Source organism: Lupinus angustifolius, chromosome LG08 (assembly GCF_001865875.1).
Source record: "Lupinus angustifolius cultivar Tanjil chromosome LG08, LupAngTanjil_v1.0, whole genome shotgun sequence".
In the NCBI taxonomy this organism is placed as follows: Eukaryota; Viridiplantae; Streptophyta; class Magnoliopsida; order Fabales; family Fabaceae; genus Lupinus; species Lupinus angustifolius.
In genome coordinates this window covers 18,217-42,655 of record NC_032016.1, presented here as the reverse complement: position 1 = coordinate 42,655, position 24,439 = coordinate 18,217, and the positions used below count along the sequence as shown (strand labels likewise).

Below are 24,439 nucleotides of genomic sequence, written 5' to 3'. Positions count from 1 at the left end.
GGTCGAGTGTTCGATTTCTAGGAGCAATACTTGTTGGGAGGGGCATCCACGAACCTCGAAAAAGATTAATTCCTTACCCAGATTAGTACCAACAAAAAAATATGAATTCACTATAAACGGTAGTGATTAATAGGCATGGAGGTGGGTGAAAATTATCCGTGATTTTAGAAATTTTGTTCAATGAGAAAGGTACTACTAAAAGAAAGGGAAACAAGGTATAATTATTAGATATGGTTGTAGTTTGAAAATGGGTATATTCTTGTAATAAAATGTCATCCTTGGCGGAAAGGACTAAAAGAGAATCAAAACATGTTAATGAATAAAATACAAGTTTTTCATGATACAAAAGTGAGAGGTTGTTTTTGACTAAAAAGGGTAGGACATGAGACATATTCACATGTGGAAGTTGGCAGTATTTAACAAGGACATGGTGCCACTAATCGAGATTAAACCATAAAATTGATCCTATGGTCTTTCAAGAAAAATATCATCAAATTGTCGGTGGAATTTTCAAGATTTACCACCTCAATGAGATTTAAGTCTATGAAAGACTTGGAATGTTATCAATTAAGTTTCTAATCTTAGGGATTAATGTGGCGACAATATAAAATTTGAATGGACTTATTTGGTGAAATGTTATTCTCGGATAGTGATGCTTGTCTTTTTTAGGATCATATTTACATTCACTCCATAAATCTACCATGTTAATTGTACACATTGTGGATACATTAAAAGATGAACTTAACTTATTCGACATATTCAAGTGTAAAGTCTCACATTAGATATAAGAGGATGAGTGGAAGAGTCTGTAAGTGGAAAAGACTCATCCATGAAATCATCGCCTTAAGGTTTTGGTTCAAGATGTGATGTCTCACTTATAGCTCCACACTCTTCTCGGAAACAATGGAACTCTCAAATGGTTGGAGGCTCCAAATTGCGGACGGATTCAACAAGTGTAATCAGAGCCGATAGTTCGATTGACACATGGTGAACTTAAGAGGGAGTATACTGATAAGTGTAGGGCTGGAAACAAGTCGAACCAAGTTGAACTAGAGCTCAACTCGGTTCAGCCCGATAAGAATTTGCTCAGCTCGAAACTCAACTCGAGTTCGATATGAGTTATCTTTTTAGCTCGAGTTCAACTCGGTTAAAGTTTATGAACTATTCGACTCAGCTCGAATTGGTTCATTTGGATAGCTCAAATAATTAATTCATTTTAAAAAACACAGCACAAGTTTATACACATTAATATAACCTTATTTATATATACAATAACAATAAACATAAAAATTAGTTTATATATATTAAGACAGTTGATGAACCTAACGAGTTGAACTGTGTCCAACTTAAGTTCGACTTATTTATCTCATTTGGTTTGTAATCCAAGTGTTTTGAGCTAAATAACTAGTCGAATTTCGAACGAATACCGAGTTGGTTTGGTTCATTGTCAGCCCTGGATAAGTGTGTGCTACCAACTTAAGGGGATATTGTTGTGTATATTTCAGTATAATGTTTCATATTGGATAAGAGGAAATGTAGAACTTGATCCCTCAACTTTGTTTTCATTGTTATGTAATAGACCATTTCCATAATTATTTGTTATTATTGACTAGAAAGAGACGTGTGACAAACTTAAACACCTCCAAGACAAACAGAATTATTTGACCAAAAAAAATTAAGAGATGGTCCAACGTGGCAACAAAAACAAAATTTGTGAGAAAAAAAATAATAGATAATATTAAAAAAATTACATAAGTTATGGGAACAAAATAGCAATTTTACCTGTAGGAAATCAGTCAGCAAATTTTTTTAAATTCCAATAAACCAAAACATTTTAATTTGAATTATCATACACCCAATCCATAGCCAACATTTGAATTTAAATTAATGTAATGATGTCAATTTTATTACGAGAAAAATTAAGTTTTATATATTGTCCTTACATTATCCCCCATTCATATTTAATTATAATTGATTCTTCAAAAAATAATTCAAATTAACGTTGGATGATGTAGCGACTGTGTATAATTTTTTACACAAACAATACATATATATTACACTATTTTATTACATCAATAGTAAATAACATGATAGGATTTAATAATAGGGATAAATTAAACAATACATCAATTAAAAATAAATTGGAGTATATATTATACATGCATGATACGAGCTAAAAAATGGAGAAGGCCCAACCATGATAATGATGCTCTTATATCTTGGACAAAGAGTAAGAGAAGACACACTCGAGTTACAACATTATACCTTAAGATGAATCCTCAAAATATATCCCATATTTCTTTTACTACACAAATCAAATTCTTACACACACATATAAAGCTTTCAAGAATTTTACCTAGAATGAACATTTACTTCGAAAAGAAAACATGAATGACCATTTGCATGTCTTTATCACGGGTACATGTCTATAAAAAAAGAGGAACCTAGCAATAAATGTGGTACATAGGTCAAAGGTTTAAGCAAAGATGATCATGGTTCATGGACATCATAATGGTACCAACAAATGTATAGTAGTGATATATTTGGACAACATGAACCATGAATATTTGTCCCCCAAACTAAGCAAATAAGGTAAGTGTTGAATTGGATGGGATGGGGATAAAATGTCCCTAATTGTGTCACATTTCCTGTCCCAAGCCAATTACATGTTAACATGTGAATAAAATAATATTTTTAAAAACAAAAAGTAACATTTTGATTGGCTTGGTACATGGAATGGAACACCGTTTGGAGACAGATGTTCCTAATACAATTGGATGTAAATTAAACTGTAGCGCACTTAGCGCCATAAGGAAGGGGTTAGGTCCAAATTCCAATAAGAACATGAACTATTATATTTACCCAACAAGTCTCTTACAACTTTTAACAATCACACTAACTTTAGCCTCTAATTTTTGGGTCCAAAAGCCTTACATCACGACATCAAGGTTGGCATCCAATTTGGAGAATGCTATAACTATCCAATTTGCTACATACTTTACTTTTGGGTTGTTCTAGTTGTTTTAAGAAAGTATATTTATTAGTATTAATGCTTATATTTAAGTATAAAGTCTCGCATTAGATATGAGAGAATATATGAAAGAGTTTATGAGTGAAACAAATGTATCTTATTTGAGACTTTTCATTTTTCTCAATAATAATGAGATTCTATAGTGGTTGGAGACTCATGGCTAACATATCCAACTTTTGAAAATTAATTTCCAAAATTGATACATCCTCCTATTAAATTAGACAAAACATCCTCTCTATCATAAGAAAATAGTATATCGACTTCTATTCCTATGAAGTTGACATTTCTCCGTTAGATGACATGTCATTTTCCTGTTGTGAGAATAATGTTTATTTTAATTTATTAAGAGAATATAACATTAGTTTTATAAGGTTTATAATAAGCTAGAGACTTGCATAGGTGTTAACTAGCAAATTTGGTATAGAAATAACCAAACAGTGTTGCAAATAAGTATAGAGAAAATGATTATTGTATCCACAAGGACTTACTAATTTTAGCCTTTCAACAAATAAACTACTATTCTTAGTTGGTTTTCAAAGGGTTTTTGGATTGGTTTATATCAACTCGGTGTAAACTAATTATAAAATAAAAATGCTGAATTTTAGATGTGTGATTATTTTTTACTATTCATTTTCCACATACACTAGAGTTGATCATACAAACAACTTAAGAATGACTCTTACTCAACAAGGGACCTCAAGATCACTGAAAGCTAATGTCTTAGTCAATTTGGTGACTTATGTAATAAAACTCTATGTCTAATAATTTTACACACAAGATTAAGAATTATAACCCACGTAATATTTCTATGTCTAGTAGTCTATGGATGTGAAGTTGAGTTAAGGACAATATCTCAATTATACTAATCGACAATATCTTGGTCATATTGGTAGCTTAGTAAACTAACTATATGTCTAGCAACTAAATTAATAAGATTAAGTTAGATGAACCCTTAAGTATACTTCTATGTCTAGTAGTCTGAATTAACAAGTTCAAGAGTTATTTAATGCTCATATGAATTTATGTCTAGCAATCATATTAACACATGCACACAAGTGATAATGAAGCATAAAACTACATCTAGAATTACACCAAAAATATGAGTTTCAAGTTTGGTCTATAGAACCAGAATTTGTTCAAGAGTTCAACATTCAAATTCATACAAGGAGAACCCTCATTCACCAATAAGTATTAACTACAATAAAGACAAGTCATAAAAATTAATGCCTCATAATTAACATTAATCAATTCCAATTATATACATCAAATAAATATTTCAATCAATCCCAACAAATGAGACACTTAGCTAAGCATTTTCGTACAAAACTAAGTAAAGAAAGACAAAGAAAAATATAACCCAAAGAGAAGTGATACCTCCTTGCTATACGACAAATCGGTTTAAAATTACTAAATGGTGTCACAAACAAGTATAGAGTAAAGGGATGTTGTATCAACAGAGACTAGCTAAATCTAGCCTTTTAACAATTAAATTACTATCCTAAGCTATTTTCAGAGGGTTGTTGGTGGTATGTATTTGTAAAAACGTAAAATGCTATTAAATAAAGATGTTGGAATTTCGATGTGAGATTGATCTTCTATTCATCATCCATAGACTTTGGAACCAATCAAACAAATAATTAACGAATGACTCTTACACAACAATGGACCTAAAAACTATTAAAAGCTAATGTCTTAGTCAATTTATCAACTTATGTAATAAAAATCTATGTCTAGCAACTTTACACACAATTTTAAGAATTATGACCCACATAATACACCTCAATGTCTAGGAGTCTATGCATGTGTAGTTGATTTAAGTACAAATAACCTCAATTCTACTAATGCCAATGTCTTGGTCATGCTAATAGCTTATTAAAGTAGCTTTATGTCTACCAACTAGATTAACAAGATTAAGCTATATGAACCGTAAAGCATACCTATATATCTTGTACTATATATTAACAAGTTTGAAAGTTATTCAATTTTATATGAATCTATGTCTAGCAATAATATGAACATAAGCACACATGTGACAATTAAGCATAAAACTACGTCTTGCATTATACAAAAAAGATGAATTACAAGCTCTAGGCTACGGAACCAAAATTTCATCATGAGTTCACTTCCAAAATCAGATATAGAGAATCGTCATAAACAAAATGAGCATTAAGTGCAACAAGATATTCATAGAAATCAATAATTCAAATTAAACACAAGTCAATTCCAAAAGTTATATCCAATGAAATTACAATCAATCACAACAAAAGAGGAACTTAGTTAAGTATTTTCATACAATACTAAGAACAAGATGCAGAAAATTACCACTCAAAGAGAAGTGGTACCCCCTCTATGAGTATACATCAACTCCATCAAGTACACTCTCTTACCTTTACAACTCATTTCTAGCCTATACTAGTCTCTAAGGACTTAGGGAAACTGAAAAATCTTAAATTTACAGAAAAATAGTATGTGGACTAAATTTACAATACTATATTTCAGTGTTTGTTAACACCTAATTTTTTCCAACTCATTCATAAAATCAATAGAAAATAGCAAAAGATACTTTATTCTCGCAATATATTTAATATTTATATATATTGATATAAAAATGTATACCAATATTTATATATATTTAATATTTATATATGTCACAATAATACCAATACTAATAACATATAGAAGAATCATAAAATTCTTAAGAATATTTGTAGTTTCAACTTAGAGATCAACATTTACATCAAGTAGAACAAGAAATCAACAACAACAAAAAAAACAAAACGCCAAAAGGGTAAAATAAACAAAAAAAAAATGTGAGTTGCAGTTGTCATATTTCCAAAAAAGTATTCAATTTATTAATGTTGTAATTGATGTACAATATGTTAAATTGAGATTTCTCAAGATGCATGAACTAATTGCTCAATATTTTTAGGAGAGCACAATTTAGACCCGCTAAAACATTCATTTGCATATATTCTATAATTAGCTTCAGTACCATGTGCAAAATCAAAATAATAGTACTCCTCTCGGTTGTCACATAGTGGTTCTCCATCAGCATAGCATGACTTAGATATATATTTGAACCCTGAACATTAATAAATAACATTGGAAACATTAGAAAGATATAAATACCTATGATCTAATTGCCAGAGATAAATAACGAGTGAATTATTTTAAAAAAATTAATTGTTACTTACCATATTTTTCTGGGGCGTTTTTTATATCATTGAAGAAGTTGAAAGGATTTGAAGATATGAATGATGAACCTGAGAGTTGGGTTTGCAACTCTTGAAGCTTCTTAGAGAGTTTGTCTGATAACGGTTTAATCTTTTCATTTTTAACTTCATCACAAAATTTAGAAGGGCTACAACCAAGTTGGCCAGCAACAGCAACCACATACTTTCGTGCACCAAGATCATATAGTTCCTATACATTGAAAGGTAAATAAAATAAATAATCAACTATTCATGTTTAGCCCAAATATATTTTATTGAAAATTACCTTCAATTTAGAACCCAATTTTTCTAGGAGGAAATCTGCAAATTCTATTGGGGTTTTGTTTTGGTATGTTGGACTGTTAAAGTAGTTGAGAGCATAGTCATTGGACCCAATGGATAATAAAAATATGGATTTGGATAAATGAATTTGAACTTCATCTTTGCTTTGAAAATATTTCGGAAGATCATTGGTCACCGTAGAAGTGAAATATTTAACTTGCGTGTCCAATGATAAGCAATCTCCCTTTAGGGCCAAATAAAAATAGAGTAAGATATTAGAAATTTCATATTGAATAACAATGTGCTGGAAATATTTTCTATTTTCTTCTTACATCTCTTGTATCGTTCAAGATTCCACATGCAGCTGATGCATAATTAATTCCCGTGACTACTTTATATCTTTCAGATTCTGAGACGCCCAAATATGGAGGTGATAGTGGTAAACCCAACTTAACCGCTACAATATCAAAATACTAATATTTCATTTCATAACTCAATCAAACTTCATGTAAAATTGTAAACTATATATCAATTAGTTTATCCCATGACTATTTGATGTTCACAACATGTAGTGCGAAACTTACCAATAAGGTCGGCAAAGGTTTTGCCATTAGTAAACCTGCCCGTGCTTTTATTATTGAAGTCAATGCCATAAGGATACTTATTGGCCTTAGCCATTGTGTTACGATTGTTGTTATTTCCAGAATCTACACTTGAATCCCCAAACACATACATTGCTGGAACAAGGCTCTCTTTACTATCAGCTTTGGTTAATAAAACTTGGTAGCTCATTAAAAAAGTGACCCAAAAAACTTTAAAACTTGACATTTCTTCTAAAAGATTTAAAGATGGTATACCAAAAAAAGATATTTGAAGATGATTAATGTTCTTCAACGATCATGAATTTATATAGTGACATAAAAGTTTCTCTCTTAGTTGGTAACAACAACAGAAAGGCTTAAAACGTTGTACATAATTTAAAAATAGATTGATATACAACAATGCATAACAATTTTTAGTTTTCCTATTTTTTTTAAATATTAACAAAATTACTTTTTTGAATCTAAACTTATATTTTTATTTTTCATTTTCTAAATTTAAAAACATAATCGCTAAAATTCATCAAGTATATTTAAAAAAAATCACATAAAGTATTCTATAATGTCCATTGAAAGAAAACAAGTCCTTTTATAAGTAGAGAATAAAATGAAAGAAGGCATGTACAACCAAAAAATAGAATTATGAAGAAAATGTTGGTGCTAGTTATTATAGTTTTGTCTACTATTTCTGTTGTATTAAGTTTTATTTGTGTTTCAACAGCATCAATAAAGACTAAATGGTCATGTTCATAGAAATCAATAGGACTACTATTCAACCCAACTCATTATTTATTCAATACTTAATTAATAATTTTTTCGATCAAAAATTATCAATTATATGTATGTATGTATATATAGATAGATATGAGAAATATTCTATAATTATTTATACATGTATACATTTTTTATATCAATATATATGAATATTAAATGTATTATATATACTCAAATTATTTTTATAAAATTTGGTTTAAAGTTTGTCTTTCTCAAATATTAATTATATTACTATATCAAATTGTTTTTTATTTAGTTTACATATTGTTGTTTATATATCAAACTCAAGTTGAAAAAATAATCCCTATCCAACTCAACTCAAAATTCGATATAAACTAATTCTTATTAAGTCGAGATAAATTAAGTTTGACTCGATCTGATTTTTTCCACTAATGGTATTGTGGAGAAGATGAAACATATACATTAATTTTGTTTAATAATATTGGATGACTGCCTTCAAATTATTTTAAGTATTAATTTGTAATGAAAAATGATATAAATGTTAATAGTATAAATATTAATTTATTATTTATGGATTTTTCATAAAGAAAGAAAAATCAATGAGCATCATATATATATATATATATATATCTTTTCTGCCAAAACAAAGAGAGAAGCTGAAAGATGAAGATTAACGTCAAAACTCTCAAGGGAACTCATTTTGAGATCCAAGTGAAACCCCAAGACTCGGTAATATTATTGTTATTATTTATAATGCTATCAATTCCTTATTTTTTTTTATTTCGATTTATTAAAAAAAACCATTTTTTTAGGTTTATGTTTTTCCATTTAATTTTTTTATTTCTGGGAAAATGAATTTATTTTTAGGTTTACATGTGTGTAAAATGCAATTGAATATTTTGTGAAACTGTTTCCCAAAAGAGATGAATGATTATTTTTTGTTGGGTTTGTCGATTGCTTATGTTAGGTTTATGTTATATAGGTTTAACTTTTTTTTTTTTGGTAATTTTATCTGGAGGAGCATGTTGAAGGTTCATTTTTTATATGTATATCAAATGCAATTGAGTGCTGGAATGTTTAAATTAATTTTTTTTTGGGGTTTGTCAATTGTTAATATTAGGTTTTAGTTTTTAGGTTTATGTTTTTTATTTATTATTTGTAGTAGTTATTCACATTTTTTGGTCAATTGTTAATGTTAGTTTTTATAATGTTTGGAACTTTGAAATACATTTTTTTTCTGAAAAATTACTTGTTTATTGATTTTTTGGATTGATAATGTTAGGTTGGTGATGTGAAGAGAAACATAGAGGCAGCACAAGGTGGTGATGTATACCCTGCTGCACAACAAATGCTTATTCATCAAGGGAAAGTGCTTACAGATGACACAACCCTTGAGGAGAATAAAGTTGCTGAGAATAGTTTTGTGGTGATCATGTTAAGTAAGGTGAGTGATGATGTTATTTGGGTTAACTTCGATTTTTCTTTCCTTTTATTCTTTTATAAATGAAAGGGGTATCTCTTCTCTGCAATCATGCTGTTGTGTTAAAAATAATAATTTCTTTATAAAATTATCATTAAAATCAAGCATTATGTTTTTGAATTTATTGGGTAGAAAACATGATATTTCAGAAAGGTTCTGCCTTATTAGTGTGTTGGATATGTGTAATTTCATAGTGCATATGACCCGTATTATGTTTTTTCTTAAAAATGCTGCAAGAGGGTGAACTTCAGCGCAATGGTAAGGTTGGCCAAGAGGTCATGAATTCAAATAGGGCAACAACCTCTATGCTCGCGGAGTAAGACTGTGTACATCTACATTCTCCCTGACCCTGCTAGGTAGGAGTCTAGTGTACAATACTAGCCTTGTATTGTATCTGCCATGTAACTAGTTCAGACTTCTGTAAATAAGACATTTTTCTATCCAATGTTTTATGGTTTATGAGATGGTAAGGAATACTGCGGTGGAGTGAGAGAAAAGGATTTGATTTGTACTTGTTTTTGTGTGTTAGGTTGAAAACCACTTAGTCTCACTTTCTGAGTGCCCAAAATTTGTGGGTTGGAGTGCAATTGAACTGCACTCCACCTTCAACCTTCCCACATTATTTTGTCGTTTCAAGAAAGTATGGGACCATTGTGAAAGTTATCAATAACTACAGTTTTGCCGAAAATTGCTTCATCTCTAGAGGTGGTGGTTTTAGCATTGGAAAGATGGTATCAATTATTTGTTGATTCCCCTTTTTCGAAGAGGGGGAGCAAGGGAAATACAGAGCATGCTTAAAGATTTCTAATTTGTAGTGTTATATCCATTAGCTTACTCTTAAAATGTCTGCTGTGATCTATGCATTGCAGAGTAAGGTATCAAGTGGTGGAACTTCAACTGCTTCATCTGCACCTACAATCCCGGTGAATACAAATTTGGCATTTTAACCTTTTTCTTCATATATTTTTCATTTGTACTGGTGCACATTTTTACATTTAAGTTATGTTGTCAAAACTTATCACTTCCTTGAGGAAGTTGATATGGCAATGATTTCAAGTATTCTTGTTCACCAAGAGCTTCAGCGTTCATGTCTCTACATGCTTGTGTTGTGTAGGAATGTTTGTCTAGTTTTATCATCAATTCCTCATTTTTTAGTTATTATCTTTATAATCTTTATTATTTCAAACATCTGTATAGAAGCAGTTGTTATTATGTTTGGTACTACTGGCATTGGATGTAGACAGTATTTTTGGTTGAAATGCCAGTTACACATTCAGAGAAGCATTTGCTTATGCACAAGCTTGTTAGGCACAACCAATCAAAAACTTCCACATAATTAAAATAACAACTTTAAAAAGACAAGAAAACCCTTCTTTCAATTATTTTGATGACATGCGTGTGTTTGATTGGTTGTGCGTCTAATAGACAGTACGCCTATACAGTATTTTTTCTCATATGAATACTCCATAATTTGTTCTATTGTTTTAAATATTATTATTTGTAGTATCTTCATAACCTTCAATTTTCCATAATTAGTTAGGTTGTTTTTTAATCCACCCAAGAGCACATTAAATTAATCAAGTCTCATTGTTCTTATTTTGTTGTTTACTTTTACTTGCTATTTGCATGTTTAGCCGACCCAACCTGCAGTTTCTTTGCCTCCCACTTCATTACCGTCTTCGACATCTCAACCTCCTGCTTTGACTGTTGGACAGTGAGTTCATATTTGTTTTCTTTGTTTCAAAGCATCAGCACAGTGGATTAATGGAATTTTATCTTTCTTAGATTTTATGTAATATTCTTTTATTTCTCTCACTTTTTCCTTGCAGGGGAGAATCCAATGCTGAGCAAACACCTGTTCTAACTCCTCCGACTACGTGAGTCTCTGGCATGTTTTTTATCACGGGTTTATCAATTGTTCTATACTCAAATGTAGTTGATAATTTGAGGCAACCTTGAAGCACCACCTGCTGTAGGCTGTAGCTCTTCTTTGTAAAAATTGTGTTATAGTTATCACAGCATTTTACTTTTGAGAGAGAGAGAGAGCTATGTAGTCAATCGTTGATAGCGGCCAACCCCAAAAATGCCATAACGGGATGGTGGGATGACTGCTATAGCAATGGAAATATAATACATATAAATACTCAAGAGTACTACAACACACCAAATTAAAGACGGTCGTAGATTATAGTTGTGGAAATTATAGAATTTAGATATGGAAGGAGATAAAGGAATGACCAACATAGTAAATTGTTTTGATAATATTGTGAATGATGATGTGATGATATTGTGATACAAAAGACATAATACTAACCCCTATTTATACTAATACTAGACTCTTAAAGTCTTTAACTAAATAAGGAAACAAATCATAAAAGATAAAATAAAGTACTCTCAATCCTAAGAGATCTTCTACGTTACTCTAAACAAATCTAAGATGTAATTAGATATTATCTCTATATCTAAGTATCATCTACATATTCTCTATAATATAATTTAAGATATTCTAATATGCTTTCATATCTTCTAGAAATAATCAAAATTCATAACATACCAAGCCTTCATTGTAGAGTCTAAGACTTCAATATAACAAACATTTATAACATATAATTAAAATAATAGCCTCTAAGGCTTATGATATAACAGACCAAGTCTCTAAGGCTTCAAAATAATAGCCTATTAGGTTTTCAATGTAAGAAAGTTGTCTCTTGAAGTGGGTATGTGGGGTATTGAGAAGTTTAGATGAACAGAGTGAGGGCAAGAAACAAGGGGAAGTGGTATGGCAGAAAGCAGAGAACATGTCCGGAAATCGATGCTGGTAACTACAGAAGGCAGAGCTTGCTTCGGTTTAGTGTAAGGGGAAGAAACTTCGAATGGGACAGGCATTTAGCGTTTTAAGTTTGAGGGAGAAAACGGGAGGGTGAAATTACCAAATACACTAAAAATACCCTTGCCAAATATTAAAAGGCAAGTGCAAAACAGTATTTTTCTCATTTAAAAATAAGGGGAAAAGTTTTTCCCTCTAACAATTAGGGTTCCGATTGCAGAAGAATGGAGTGGATATTGTAATGCTCGCTGCTAATAGGCCGCTACGGGCTGTGATAGCCATTTGAGCCCACTATCCTAGTGTTATTCGCACGATTGACTACCTAGAATAATATGAAAATTTGAATTCTATTTATTGGTGCTTCTATTATCATTCTGTGAGCTTAAATACAGTTTCTATTGTAAATCTTGGTTATTGCAGTGCAGTGCCCAGCATCCATGGTCTAGGAGAGCCAAATCTCGTCACAGGAAGTAATTTAGAATCAACTATTAAAGGTATTCTAGAAATGGGGGGTGGAAGTTGGGACCGGGATACTGTTATCCGTGCTCTTCATGCTGCTTACAACAATCCTGAACAGGCTGTTGAGTATCTTTATTCTGTAAGTTGTTGCAACGACCATGGCTTTCTTTAGAGACCGTTAATTTGATAGCTTGTGATCTGTTGGATGCTTTGTTTAGAGAGTAAACTGCTACCTGCTTCATATGAAATTGGATTGTACTGCCCCAAAGAATAATGCCACCTATTATTTGTTTTGCTTTCATCTTTAAATTTTTTTCACAGAGTGTTGTAATATCTATGTACTGTCAATGTAGATTTATACACAGTCAATGCACCATTCACTATTTATTTGTATTACTTATATGTAAAAGTCAAAGATGATTAAATATGAATGATATAGTGAAAATGTAAAAAACTCTTACGCTGCCAGTGCATACATCTTTTTTCTCTTTTTCAAATACAAGATGAAACAGACAATGGAATAAGTTAGACTGGCACACTTTAGATGCTACTTTAAGAGAGGCATATTAGTAGAGGATTCAATTTTCTGTTCTGGCAAAAGTTCATATGCAAAGAACTAGTCCTAATATAAGTTAGTGCTTATATTATCTAATTAGCTTGAGCTTGAGGTTAACATGTGTAAGGAAATTTTGGTTCTTATATACAGTGCAGAAAAATATTTAGGAAAGGAAGAGTGTGGAGATAATATAAATTTGGAAATAAATACTGGTGGAACCATTTTAATGTTTAATATATCTGTTGACCACATAATTTTTTTCAATGGAAATGAGCTGAAGCCATCAATATTATTCTAATTTTCCTTGATAAATAGAAACATAACTGCTTGGAGGCAGCAAATTATGTCTGTAACTGTTGTATATTTTCAAAATGCATTTGACTTGAAATACTTAAATTAAATAGTGTCATAAAGTTGAACTATGTCATTATTTATCATTGGATGGCCTAGAAGTTGTATTTATGTGTATTTGGAGTACAGTTCAATGGTTGCAACTTCATATTAACTTCTTATACTTAAGAATTTAGACAGAATGTTTGTGTTAAATAGTATGCTCTTTTTTGCATGAGTTGACTTTTTAGTTTCTGAAAAGTTGATGTAAAATTCATCTGTTAGGGCATTCCTGAACAAGCTGAAGTACCAGCAGTTGCGAGATCCCCTACTGCTGGACAGGGACCAAACCCTTCAGTACCAGTTCCACAACCAGCTGTATCTACTGGTGGCCCTAACACTAACCCACTCAATCTGTTTCCCGAGGTATTTATTTCCCTCGCAGTAAAATTTTAACCTTGCAGTAATAGTTTTAGCAACACGGGATTAAATTATGATAATGTTTTTGAATCAGGGTATGCCTGATGTTGGCGCAGGCGACTTGGATTTTTTGCGAAACAGCCAACAGGTAACTTAATTTTGTTTTCTATAACATGGGTGCTGAGTTGCATTTTAACCTTATTTATGTATGCATCTGAAAGTCTTATTCCTTAACATTTCAGTTCCAAGCTTTGAGAGCGATGGTACAAGCAAACCCCCAAATATTGCAGGTACTACTGCTACTTGTAGAACCAGACATCCAGTAACTACAAATTGAATTAAGACTTCACTTATTTAAAGGACTTTGTAAATCATTTTCTTTTTCCATTTCAGCCCATGCTACAGGAACTGGGAAAGCAAAATCCACACTTAATGCAGCTCATCCAAGAGCATCAAACTGACTTCTTGCGCCTTATAAATGAACCTGAAGGAGAAGAGTAAGATGACTCATTTAAGTTCTTTTTTTTTAAATTTAATATTGTGTGAACTGAAGAGTTATGCCTCCGCCGAACGGTAAGGTTTATGCATTGTGACCTGGAAGTCACAGGTTCGAAGTTCAAACCTTGGAGACAGCCTCCCCGTTTGAGAGAGCAAGGCTGCTCTTTGTTATGTGAACTGAGTGTTGAGCTCCTAATTAACTCCATATGTTTGTCATTGACAGATAAGATAATTAAGAGCCTAACATGTCGTAATTTGATAACCAGGGACCTAGAAGGTGAGTTGGCTGCTGAAGTGCCGGAGACCATTACTATAACTCCTGAAGAGCAAGCCTCCATTCAACGGGTGAGCTATTGACAGTATTGTCCCTTCAGTTGCTTTAACTATGACTTCCTTATTGTTATTTTGCGGCAATGGCTTTGTGAGGGCATTTCTTGTTCTTATTATATATAAAGAGTAACGGAAAACACATCCAGTTGAAGAGATAGGAATGATTTGTGCCCTGCATATTCTTTTTGTATGTTGCTGATGTCTGTTAGCACTTGTGCCAATGCAATTATCATTCACAATGTTTAGAGCAATTACTTTCACAATGTTTAGGAAAACTAAAAATACCTACAGTTCTTCGATTTCTCTAATACATTTTTGTTTTCTTTCGCACCTGATATAAACACTATACATATACTTTTGATATGTCCCAATTGTGTTATTATAATTGTCTGTGTTATTTTATATTAGTAGTATCTTGAAACCCAGGTGGAAAATTTTGTCGTGAACGGAATAAGTTGCAGCACTGGGTCTTCAGGGTGACCAACTAAGGATCTATCCACTTTGATCTGATAAAATGTGTCCTGATCTTAAATCAAATAAATGATTTAAGGGTGGTTGAACTCTTACTTGCCCACTTTAGAATCCGACAGCATATTAACCATGACGCCCTCTCGCCCATTTTTCCGTTTTAGAAAAATGTAACTGACCGGGAATATTTATTTTGCAGCTTGAAGATATGGGATTCGATCGAGATCTTGTATTGGAGGTTTTCTTTGCATGTAATAAAAATGAGGAGTTGGCTGCCAATTATCTTTTGGATCACAATAATGAATTTGAAGACTAGTCCAAATTCCAGTTCATCTCATCCACTGTGGCCTTTGTTTTTCTATGCTGATTCCAAAGTTCATCTTTTATACTCATTCCAAAGTGCCAAGGTTAATGTTTGTACACCTTTTATCCATTGTCCTTGGAACAGTAGCATATGTAGATTGTTTCACACCATTGGCCTGAAAATATATTACTTTTTTTATTTTGAATGTTAAATATTGATATTCCTTTCTTTAAGGGAAGGAAAAGGTAGAGATTTTAGAACTTTGAAATCCATATCCAGTGCTAGTGGCTGTCATTTTAATCTTTATATTGAAACATATTAAGTGATTATTTACCTTAGTATGTTGATTATTATGTTATGCTTTTATTAAATGAGAACTATGGTTTCATCTATGCATGACATTTAATGTTGCTATTCTTTCCTAAGAAGTTATCTGAGTCTTATTATTCCTTTATGAAGAACCTTTAGGTCATATTAGAATATGTTGGGTTAAGACCATTTCTAACAATAAAGATTCTTTCCATGTTTGGTTTTTTCTGTCTTTTTTTATACCCATTATTAGAATGCAACTTTCATGTGGCTGTAGTGTAGTTTAGAGTGAGATTCTTAACTTAGCTTTAGAAAGGAATAACAACAACATACCAATATGAATTTATCACTGAGTTGGTTGAATTGGATAAGACTTCATTGAATCTTAAACATTCATGTGAGTGGATGCCAATGTTAATATAAAAAATATTGATATGAATTTGAAACCATACCCAATAAATTGAAAGAGAATTTGATAAGGTAAAAAAGCTATTTTGGTCTCTCATTTCTTATTATTTTTAATTTTTATTTTTTTCATTTAATCCTTTTGCTTTAAATGTTTATCAATCGGGTTCCTTATCATGCCTTTATTACAAATTACATACCATGATAAAAACAGTATAACAATAATGTTGAGGTCACATGAGAATAAGGATTTAATATGTATATATTAATAGTATAAATATTTTTTACACTGTTAGCAAATCTTCACTATTCATATGTTAGTTAGTATTGACTTTCAAACAAAAGTATTACAAATCAATAATGGATAATTACCAACGGTGTAAAAAAATTTACACTGTCAGTACATAGATTTTAAACTCTTTCGATGATTGATTCTCAAGGTTTGTCCTAACCCCATGATATCTCCGAGCATAAGTCACACAAAAAATTTGTCTGTAAAAAACAAAAATTGAGAGAGAGAAACAAACATAAAGGATTACTTAAAAAGAGACCATGGTAGTTTTTAAGTTTCATTTCTTAAAATTTTAGTTAAAACAAGGGGTGAAATATAAGTTTTGTTGTTTTTTGAAAATGATTTATGTTCTAAAAAGTATTAATTATTTCAAAAATTAATTATATGTATAATGATTGTTTCTATAATTGATTATTTTATTATCAAATTTATACTTAGGCTTTTTCTTCTCAAAAGTGATTTTAAGATAATTTATTCTGCTTGAGTTGTACAAATAAATCACTTTTATATGTCTCTACTTTATAGTGTAGTAGAACATAGTAACCGGTTAGAAAGGTACTATGGTAGTTAATGTACCTTTGCTTCAACTTTCAATCCATGAACAAAGATGTACATACATACATGGAGTTTATTTTGATACATGGTTCATCATTATAGTAAAATAAATTTTTTTAGGTGGTTCGCAAATCTATAATCCCAAATCATGTTTCAAATTATGTCTCGCACTGATGATAAGCAAAAATAACAATAATAATAAATGTTTAAAACTTTTAATTAACATAATGTATTTTCATTTTATGCGAGACAAAATTTAGGTGGTTCGCAAATCTTTAATTTCTTGTTATATATAGGTTTTGTTCCTATAGCAACACTTATTACATATATAGATAATTTGAGAAAGCAAGAATCCTATTATAAAAACTAAGAAGTGAGGAAGGTAGTGATGTGAGATATCATTTCTTGTGTCCTAGAATGTGAAAGTTGATAATTATTCAACACTTGGAATGCATGTCCTACACCTTTATAAGTCACAACTTCAACTTTTTTACCAGCTTTAGCAAGAGTATTTGAAAACTCTAAGTTCCTATCTTTGAGTATATCCAATTCTGAAACACATACCAGAATGTGTGGAATCCTTATATCCCTTAACTTGTTGGCATTTGGAACAATAGGGTTACAATATGGATGGTCACGGTTAGCACCATAAGGAAGTGCTAAGCGCCAATATGTGTCAGAAACTGATAAAGTTAATGCTGAGTTTGGTGGCTGAAGAGAATGCTTCTCAGAAAATGTTCTTTCATCTCCTCCAAAGAAAGGTTGGATCAAAATAATACCCTTTACAGACAATGGATTTAGAATGCTGCTTGCTCCACTTGAGGTGCTTAACCTATAAATATAACAACATTTAAATAAATCTAATCTAAAAAAATATAGAGTAAATACTCATTTTGTAGTCCTCATGTTTTTCGACTTTACTAGTTTGGTCCCTCGAAAATTGAAAACCCCAAAATGATCTCCATAAATTTCAAATATGGGTCAAATTAGTCTTTTAGCGTGTTTTAAAACACTTGGTAGAGACTAATTTGACTCCAAAAATGATTAATTTGACCCACATTTAAAATTTTAGAGACCATTTTAAGTTTTATAATTTTTGAAAGACCAAACTAATAATGATAAAAAAACATAAAGACTAAAATCGATAATTACTCAAAAAAAAAATATAAATGAAATGTCAATGTCAAATGAAACATTCCAACCACCTAGCCTACCAAATAGAACCATAATGAATCAAGCTTCAACAAGGTAACACACATAATCAGAAAACAATTCAACTCAACTACAATAACACTTTAACCTTGAGATATGAATTAGAAATCAAACTAAGACATATTAGGACATATTAGTATGATTATGTTTTCCAATCCAAATTCAAACCCTAATTTTATCTCATCCACTTATATTAATATTTGTACCTTGATTAAATCCATTGTCTTTCCCAACTCTTTCTTTGATTATAAACTATATATATACACATACATGATTATAAACTAATTTTCTTTTTTCTTGGTAAATATCATATAGAATAAAATTTTACAGTACACACTAAAAGAATAGATATAGTGGTAAGTGTAAATTGATTCTAACCTTGTGGCCACATTGTAAGCTATATTGGCACCAGCACTATCACCAGCTAGAAAAATGCAAGATAAGTTGCAATGACTCAACCACCATTTTTGCACACTTGATGAAACATTATGTGCTTCTCTTTTGACCCACATGAGAGCATTGAAACCATCATCATATGCAGCAGGAAGAGGGTTCTCAGGTGCTAGTTTATAATCCACAGAAACAATGACACAACTTGCTTTGGAAGCAAGATTAGTCAAGAACTCATGGTAACATTTCCATGCAGCTGAACCAATGCAAAATCCACCACCATGGAAGTAAACAAGCAAAGGAATAATAAGGTTAGTATTAATAATAGATGGTACATAAATACGTGCCCATAAATTGGTGTCTTTGTTGATTATAACATCTCTTGCTGTAACACCATTTGATGATGTTTTGGTTGAGACATTAGGCATAATTGTTGGTCTTTCAACATGGCCATTTCTGTGAACTCTAATGAGTCCTTCAATTTCTTCAGTGATGAAATCACGTTGGTGATGAGTGTTGTTGTTTACTTGTGTGTTATGATGCCTACGTGAAATGGTAGCCATATGAATTATATTGATCACTATTTCAAAGGAGTCAAGTGATACTTCTATTTGTGATGCCATAATGGTGCTATGGTTAGTTCCTTTTATAATGAATAAGAAGAACGAACAATGTGTTGGTTTGATGGTGTAAGGTTTCGTTAGATACTTAAGATAATTAAAAGGTCAATACTTTGATTTTTTGGAGCGACATTTGTTGGGAGGGACAGTCACAAACCTCGTAAGAGATTAATTTCTTACCCGAAAAGGTGGAGAGATACTATTGGTAATACCAAAAAATATAAAAAAAAGAAGGAAATGAACCTTTTCATGATCTATGTACAAGTGGCAACATGTTAAAAATTCTAATAGAAGATTCTTGTTTGAAGTTGGAAAATATTGATACTTTTGACTGTTTTGAATTAGTAGAATCATATTTGTGAACACGTTTTATATATGAGGGAAAATGTTTTTTTATTAGAAAAGAAGCTTTTATTAACAATAGAGGGTATAGTGATACACTTTGCTTTATATTTAAAAACACTTCAACTAAGACATGTTTGAATGATGTGATATGAAAGAAATTAAGATGAATATATGAAGTAAAATATAATATGTAAATAGCTAGGGTAACCAAAAAATATCCTAGAAATATATAATGGTGTTTTTATGAGAAAATGTGTGGATATAACATAGAATTAGTCAACGTGAGTGGATATTATCTTATATTTTAAGACAGATTACAGATATATATATATATATATATATATCAAATAACTTTTTTTTTAATATAGAAATTATCAAAGCGGATATAATATTTTTTAATAGAGCCTTTTTTCCTATAAGCAAGAAATAAAAATGATATGAACAGGCTCAAAGAATGAGTTATATTATGCCAATTTTTCTAGCTAGTCTTCTTGGCAAATCACACAAGAAATGCAGCATGAAAATAAACATGGCAAAATGTGATTGTATGAGTGAATGTTCAGGATAAGGATTAATTATTCGTATGATCTTATCTGGTGCATCTGAATTCAACATATCATGTGTGATACTTTAGATAAATGTTTTAAAATTTTATCTTCGGAAACTTTGACGTTTTATACAATTACGGACATTTATAGTCGATAAATCACAATTATGATAACAATATAGTTTTACTGACTCCTAAAACCTTGACATATCGGCGTTTAAAGCAATTATAAGCCCATAATTAAAAGTTTGATATAGATGATGCATAGTAACAACTAACACTACCGCTATTATGATAAAGTCATAGACTTTGTTCCATTTCTAAGTAAGAAAATAAATGGATTTTATGTTCGAGATTTAGATGCTCATGATCCATAAAGTGAACTGAACTAGGACGGTTTATATATTCTCATGCAATATTTTTTTGTTTCTTTCTTCAAAAGTACAAGTTATAATTTCCCATTAACCAATAATTCATTGTTGTTTCCACTTTCCATGATAAATAAATCAATTAAAGGCACAAACCACAAAAAGGTTTTATATCGTTTCTTCATTGGTATGCCATGTATCATTGTATAGTTATATACATAAATAACAATGTGTAAGATTTCTTCTTTCTTTATTGCTAAGTTATAATAGAGTTTTTTCAACATAATTTTAGTTTCCTATAAAAAAAAAATAATAGTTCTTTTTTTCCTTCATACTTTATGAATTGTAAGAATTGACCCGAATGGACCACACTTTGAGTTCTGAATAAAAGGACATTCGTCAAATTCCAAGTACAATATGCAAATTGGACAGTCAACTTTATTCTTTAAATATACCATATCTGTTTGCAAATATGCTTTTTGGGTCTCTTAGATCTTGATAATATTCTAGTTTTCATTTGTTTCTTTCTTATTTCTCCTTTAAGAACCGGAAAAAAAAGACAACAAATTATTTATTGAGGGAAAAGGAAATGTCTACAAAAAATTCAGTACAACAATGAAGTTAGATATTAATATCTATTGATTATTAGTTCAAACTTTATATTCTTAATAGATCATTCATTGTATATGTATATTATAAGATATTCAATAACTATTAACATATGAATGGTGGATGACATATTAATGGTGTTAGAATGTTATGATTTTTTCTACAAAGCTATATTAAGAAGATCTTATAGAAATTTGATACATGCAATGTTAAAGTAGTGAACATTATGTTGTTAAATCACTTCAAGTTTTTCCTAAATCAATGTTCAAAGACAAATGAAAAGAATAAATATATGTCAAAGGTTTCATACTCCAATTGAATGGGTTACTTCGTGTATGTTATGGTTTACACTAGATTATACTTGGTAAAAGCAGTTAGTCAAATGTGGAAGTACATGTCTAAATCGGGGAATCAACATTAGGAAGCAGCCTTCAAATATTTAAAGGGACTATATGTTTGATATCATGTTTGGCAGCCAATAGATTCAGTCTTTGGTTGTTGATTATGTTGATTCATACTATGCATAGGGACTTGGATTATAGAAGATCCACAACAAGGTTTGTCTTCACCCCTGTAGGCGAACCAATTATGTCGAAATCATCAATATAGTCTATTATCGCTATGTCCACAACAAAAGTAGAGTACATGGCAGTTGATGAAGCTTCAAAGGAACTCATATGGGATTGATAAATTAATTATACATTGAGCAATATGGAGTTTTGTTGCTTTGTGACAACCAAATGATATCGTATTGGCAAAGATTGAAGTGTATCATATTATGACCAAACATATTGATGTGAGATTTCATAAGACCGTAGTGGAGAGATACTATTATGGAATGTCACACTTCAAAGAATACAATTGATATATTAATTAGCTAGTTACCATAGACAAATTTAGTCATTTAGACATTGTTTTAGATGGCTGAGCATTCACTTATAATAAAATATGGAGCCTCTCGGACACAACTCCAAAAGATGAAGATTTATGATATTTGTTAAGGTGGGGTTTATTGTGTAAATTATTCATATTTTAGAGAGCAATATAAGTCTTGGGCTTAAACTAATATAAAATGTTGAGGTATGTAAATCTAATAATACAACAAGACATAGAAAATACAAAATTTTATTCTCTAATAGATATTGGTAGCCGCTTAATCCTCACGTAAAGACATAAACACAAATTGGTTGAACATCATTAACAAATTTCTTGGGTTATTCTTTTGTCTCGGTTCAATGTCAACCTCTGCTGGTAAAATGATACGTACTTATGTACATATTCTTCATATCAATTAACATGCGCATAATTCCATTATAAAAAGTTGAAAGTTGCCCAAACAATAGTGCTAATAACTATTCTCTTTTAGTGAATCACCAAAGTTTTGTAGATCTTGTTTTTTGTTTCATTTGCATGATTTAAGATAAACTAAAGCATATAACATAGAACCCACTTCTATCTACTTTAGGGAAAATTTATGTGCCATATTCTTCTAATTTATCCACACAAGTTTACTCCATTTAGCATTCATGGGAATTAACACATGATACTCCCATATCTAGAATCAAATTAGGTGTTGGATTCCACCAACTTTTTTAACTATGGGGTCTAACTAACCGAAAGTACTAAGTAATAATATTTCTCTTAATTACTTCTAACTTAGTTTTTTGAGATGCTGAACCCATCACATGATAATAATGCTATAACAAGCAATTGCAAGAATCAGTTTTATCTACGAACAAGGAGGATATAAGTAATATAACTAGGAATCTCATGAAGAGTTTGATCCTGGCTCAGGATGAATGCTGGTGGCATGCCTTACACATACAAGTCAGACAGGAAGTGGTGTTTTCAGTGGCGGACGAATGAGTAACGCGTAAGAACCTGCCCTTAGGAGGGGAACAACATCTGAAAACGGGAAGTTATGACTATAGAACACATTAACCACAATAATCAACTTCCATTTTGAAACAACACAAATAAGTTAGATGATAATGTTATTTGATTTGTAGATTAGTAAGAGTGAAATAACATTGACCTTTAGAATATTATAGCTTAAGTATATTATTAAAATACAAACTTATTATGTTGTTACTTATTGAAATAAGCTCTTTTACCAAACACTTTTTATCAAATAACTTAATCAACTAACCTATAAATTACTTAATGATGTTAACCTATAAACAACTACAACACCATCATGACCTCAACACAATCATTACCTGGATTTAAATCCTTAGCTAATAAGTGAAAGTTGTTTGGTTTATTGAAGAGTGAAAGTTCCATATTGAATATAATGGAGAAATGGAAGAGTTTATAAGTAGAAAAGACTCATGGAACTAATGCCTTAAGGTTTTGGTTCAAGACGTGGTGTCTTACTTGTGACTCTTCACTCTTATCATACCCTGGTAACAATGGAACTTGTCGGTAATTGGAGGCTCCCCGGTTACAATTTGATCCAACACATGTAATTTTATGTAATAATGGGTGTGGTAGAAGATTAATTATTAGACAAGCTAAGTAAGCTGAGATCAAGATTGGTGGGAAGGTTTCAATATTCAGTGGGTGCCATTTAAAAGATTTTATACCAAGAATCTAAATCCCTCTTACCATTGCTTAACGTGATTGCACTTGTACAGAACTTGCTCAATAATTCCAATCTTTATACTACATTCTGTAGTGCCCACTTGCACAACAATAGGTTATAACATAAGTTGAAATAATTTTTTTTTGTATATTATTTATCTATTAAATGCATTACATTTTTACTTATTCAATAATACAAGTATTTGTAAAAGGGTTTTTTTCTTAAGAAATTATAATTAGTGTCTTTGGAAACTAAGAAAATCAGCAACCAAAGCGGTAAATCTTCTGCAATATTAGAGAGTTCAATATCAGAATATGAGAATAAAGATAATTTTTTTATTTTAATTTAATTTTAAAAACTAACTTATAATCATGCTTCATTCAGTATTGGACTCTCTAGTATTTGAGATAATCATCGTCCAAACTAATATGAAATATAAATTAAGACAACAAATTCTTGTTTGGTACAACATTATGTGTCTAACCAAACCCATGTTTGAAGCCTCACAAATGTGAAAGCAAACACACACTAAAACATTGCTAAAAGTCAAGATTAATTGTTCATTTGACCACATTCATATAATGTACAAGAGTCTATCAAGTTTGATGGTCATTGATGTCCAAAAAGGTTGTCATCTTTATTCTTTAGCTTAATTTATTCCATTCTTTCTTT

The 24,439-nt window shown here is 30.9% G+C and overlaps 2 protein-coding genes across 2 annotated transcripts; one reads left to right on the top strand and one right to left on the bottom strand.

Annotated features, from left to right (window-relative positions):
* Positions 8,465-15,800, top strand: LOC109354200 (ubiquitin receptor RAD23d-like). The gene is made up of 12 exons (XM_019596536.1): positions 8,465-8,588; positions 9,142-9,303; positions 10,209-10,262; positions 10,974-11,053; positions 11,169-11,216; positions 12,587-12,764; positions 13,797-13,937; positions 14,026-14,079; positions 14,174-14,221; positions 14,325-14,428; positions 14,696-14,774; positions 15,427-15,800. The coding sequence occupies exons 1-12, from the start codon at positions 8,523-8,525 to the stop codon at positions 15,541-15,543; spliced, it is 1,131 nt and encodes a 376-aa protein (XP_019452081.1). The 5' UTR covers positions 8,465-8,522; the 3' UTR covers positions 15,544-15,800.
* Positions 17,361-19,297, bottom strand: LOC109354201 (probable carboxylesterase 17). The gene is made up of 2 exons (XM_019596537.1): positions 18,683-19,297; positions 17,361-17,924 (listed from the first exon to the last, which is right to left on the bottom strand). The coding sequence occupies exons 1-2, from the start codon at positions 19,255-19,257 to the stop codon at positions 17,459-17,461; spliced, it is 1,041 nt and encodes a 346-aa protein (XP_019452082.1). The 5' UTR covers positions 19,258-19,297; the 3' UTR covers positions 17,361-17,458.

Coding starts and splice junctions, on each gene's coding strand:
- LOC109354200 (XM_019596536.1), top strand. CDS start 8,523: ATGAAGATTAACGTCAAAACTCTCAAGGGAACTCATTTTGAGATCCAA. Junction 11,054..11,168: donor CCTGCTTTGACTGTTGGACA/GTGAGTTCATAT, acceptor TTTTCCTTGCAG/GGGAGAATCCAATGCTGAGC. Junction 14,080..14,173: donor TTTTGCGAAACAGCCAACAG/GTAACTTAATTT, acceptor TTAACATTTCAG/TTCCAAGCTTTGAGAGCGAT.
- LOC109354201 (XM_019596537.1), bottom strand. CDS start 19,257: ATGGCTACCATTTCACGTAGGCATCATAACACACAAGTAAACAACAAC. Junction 17,925..18,682: donor GCTTACAATGTGGCCACAAG/GTTAGAATCAAT, acceptor TTATATTTATAG/GTTAAGCACCTCAAGTGGAG.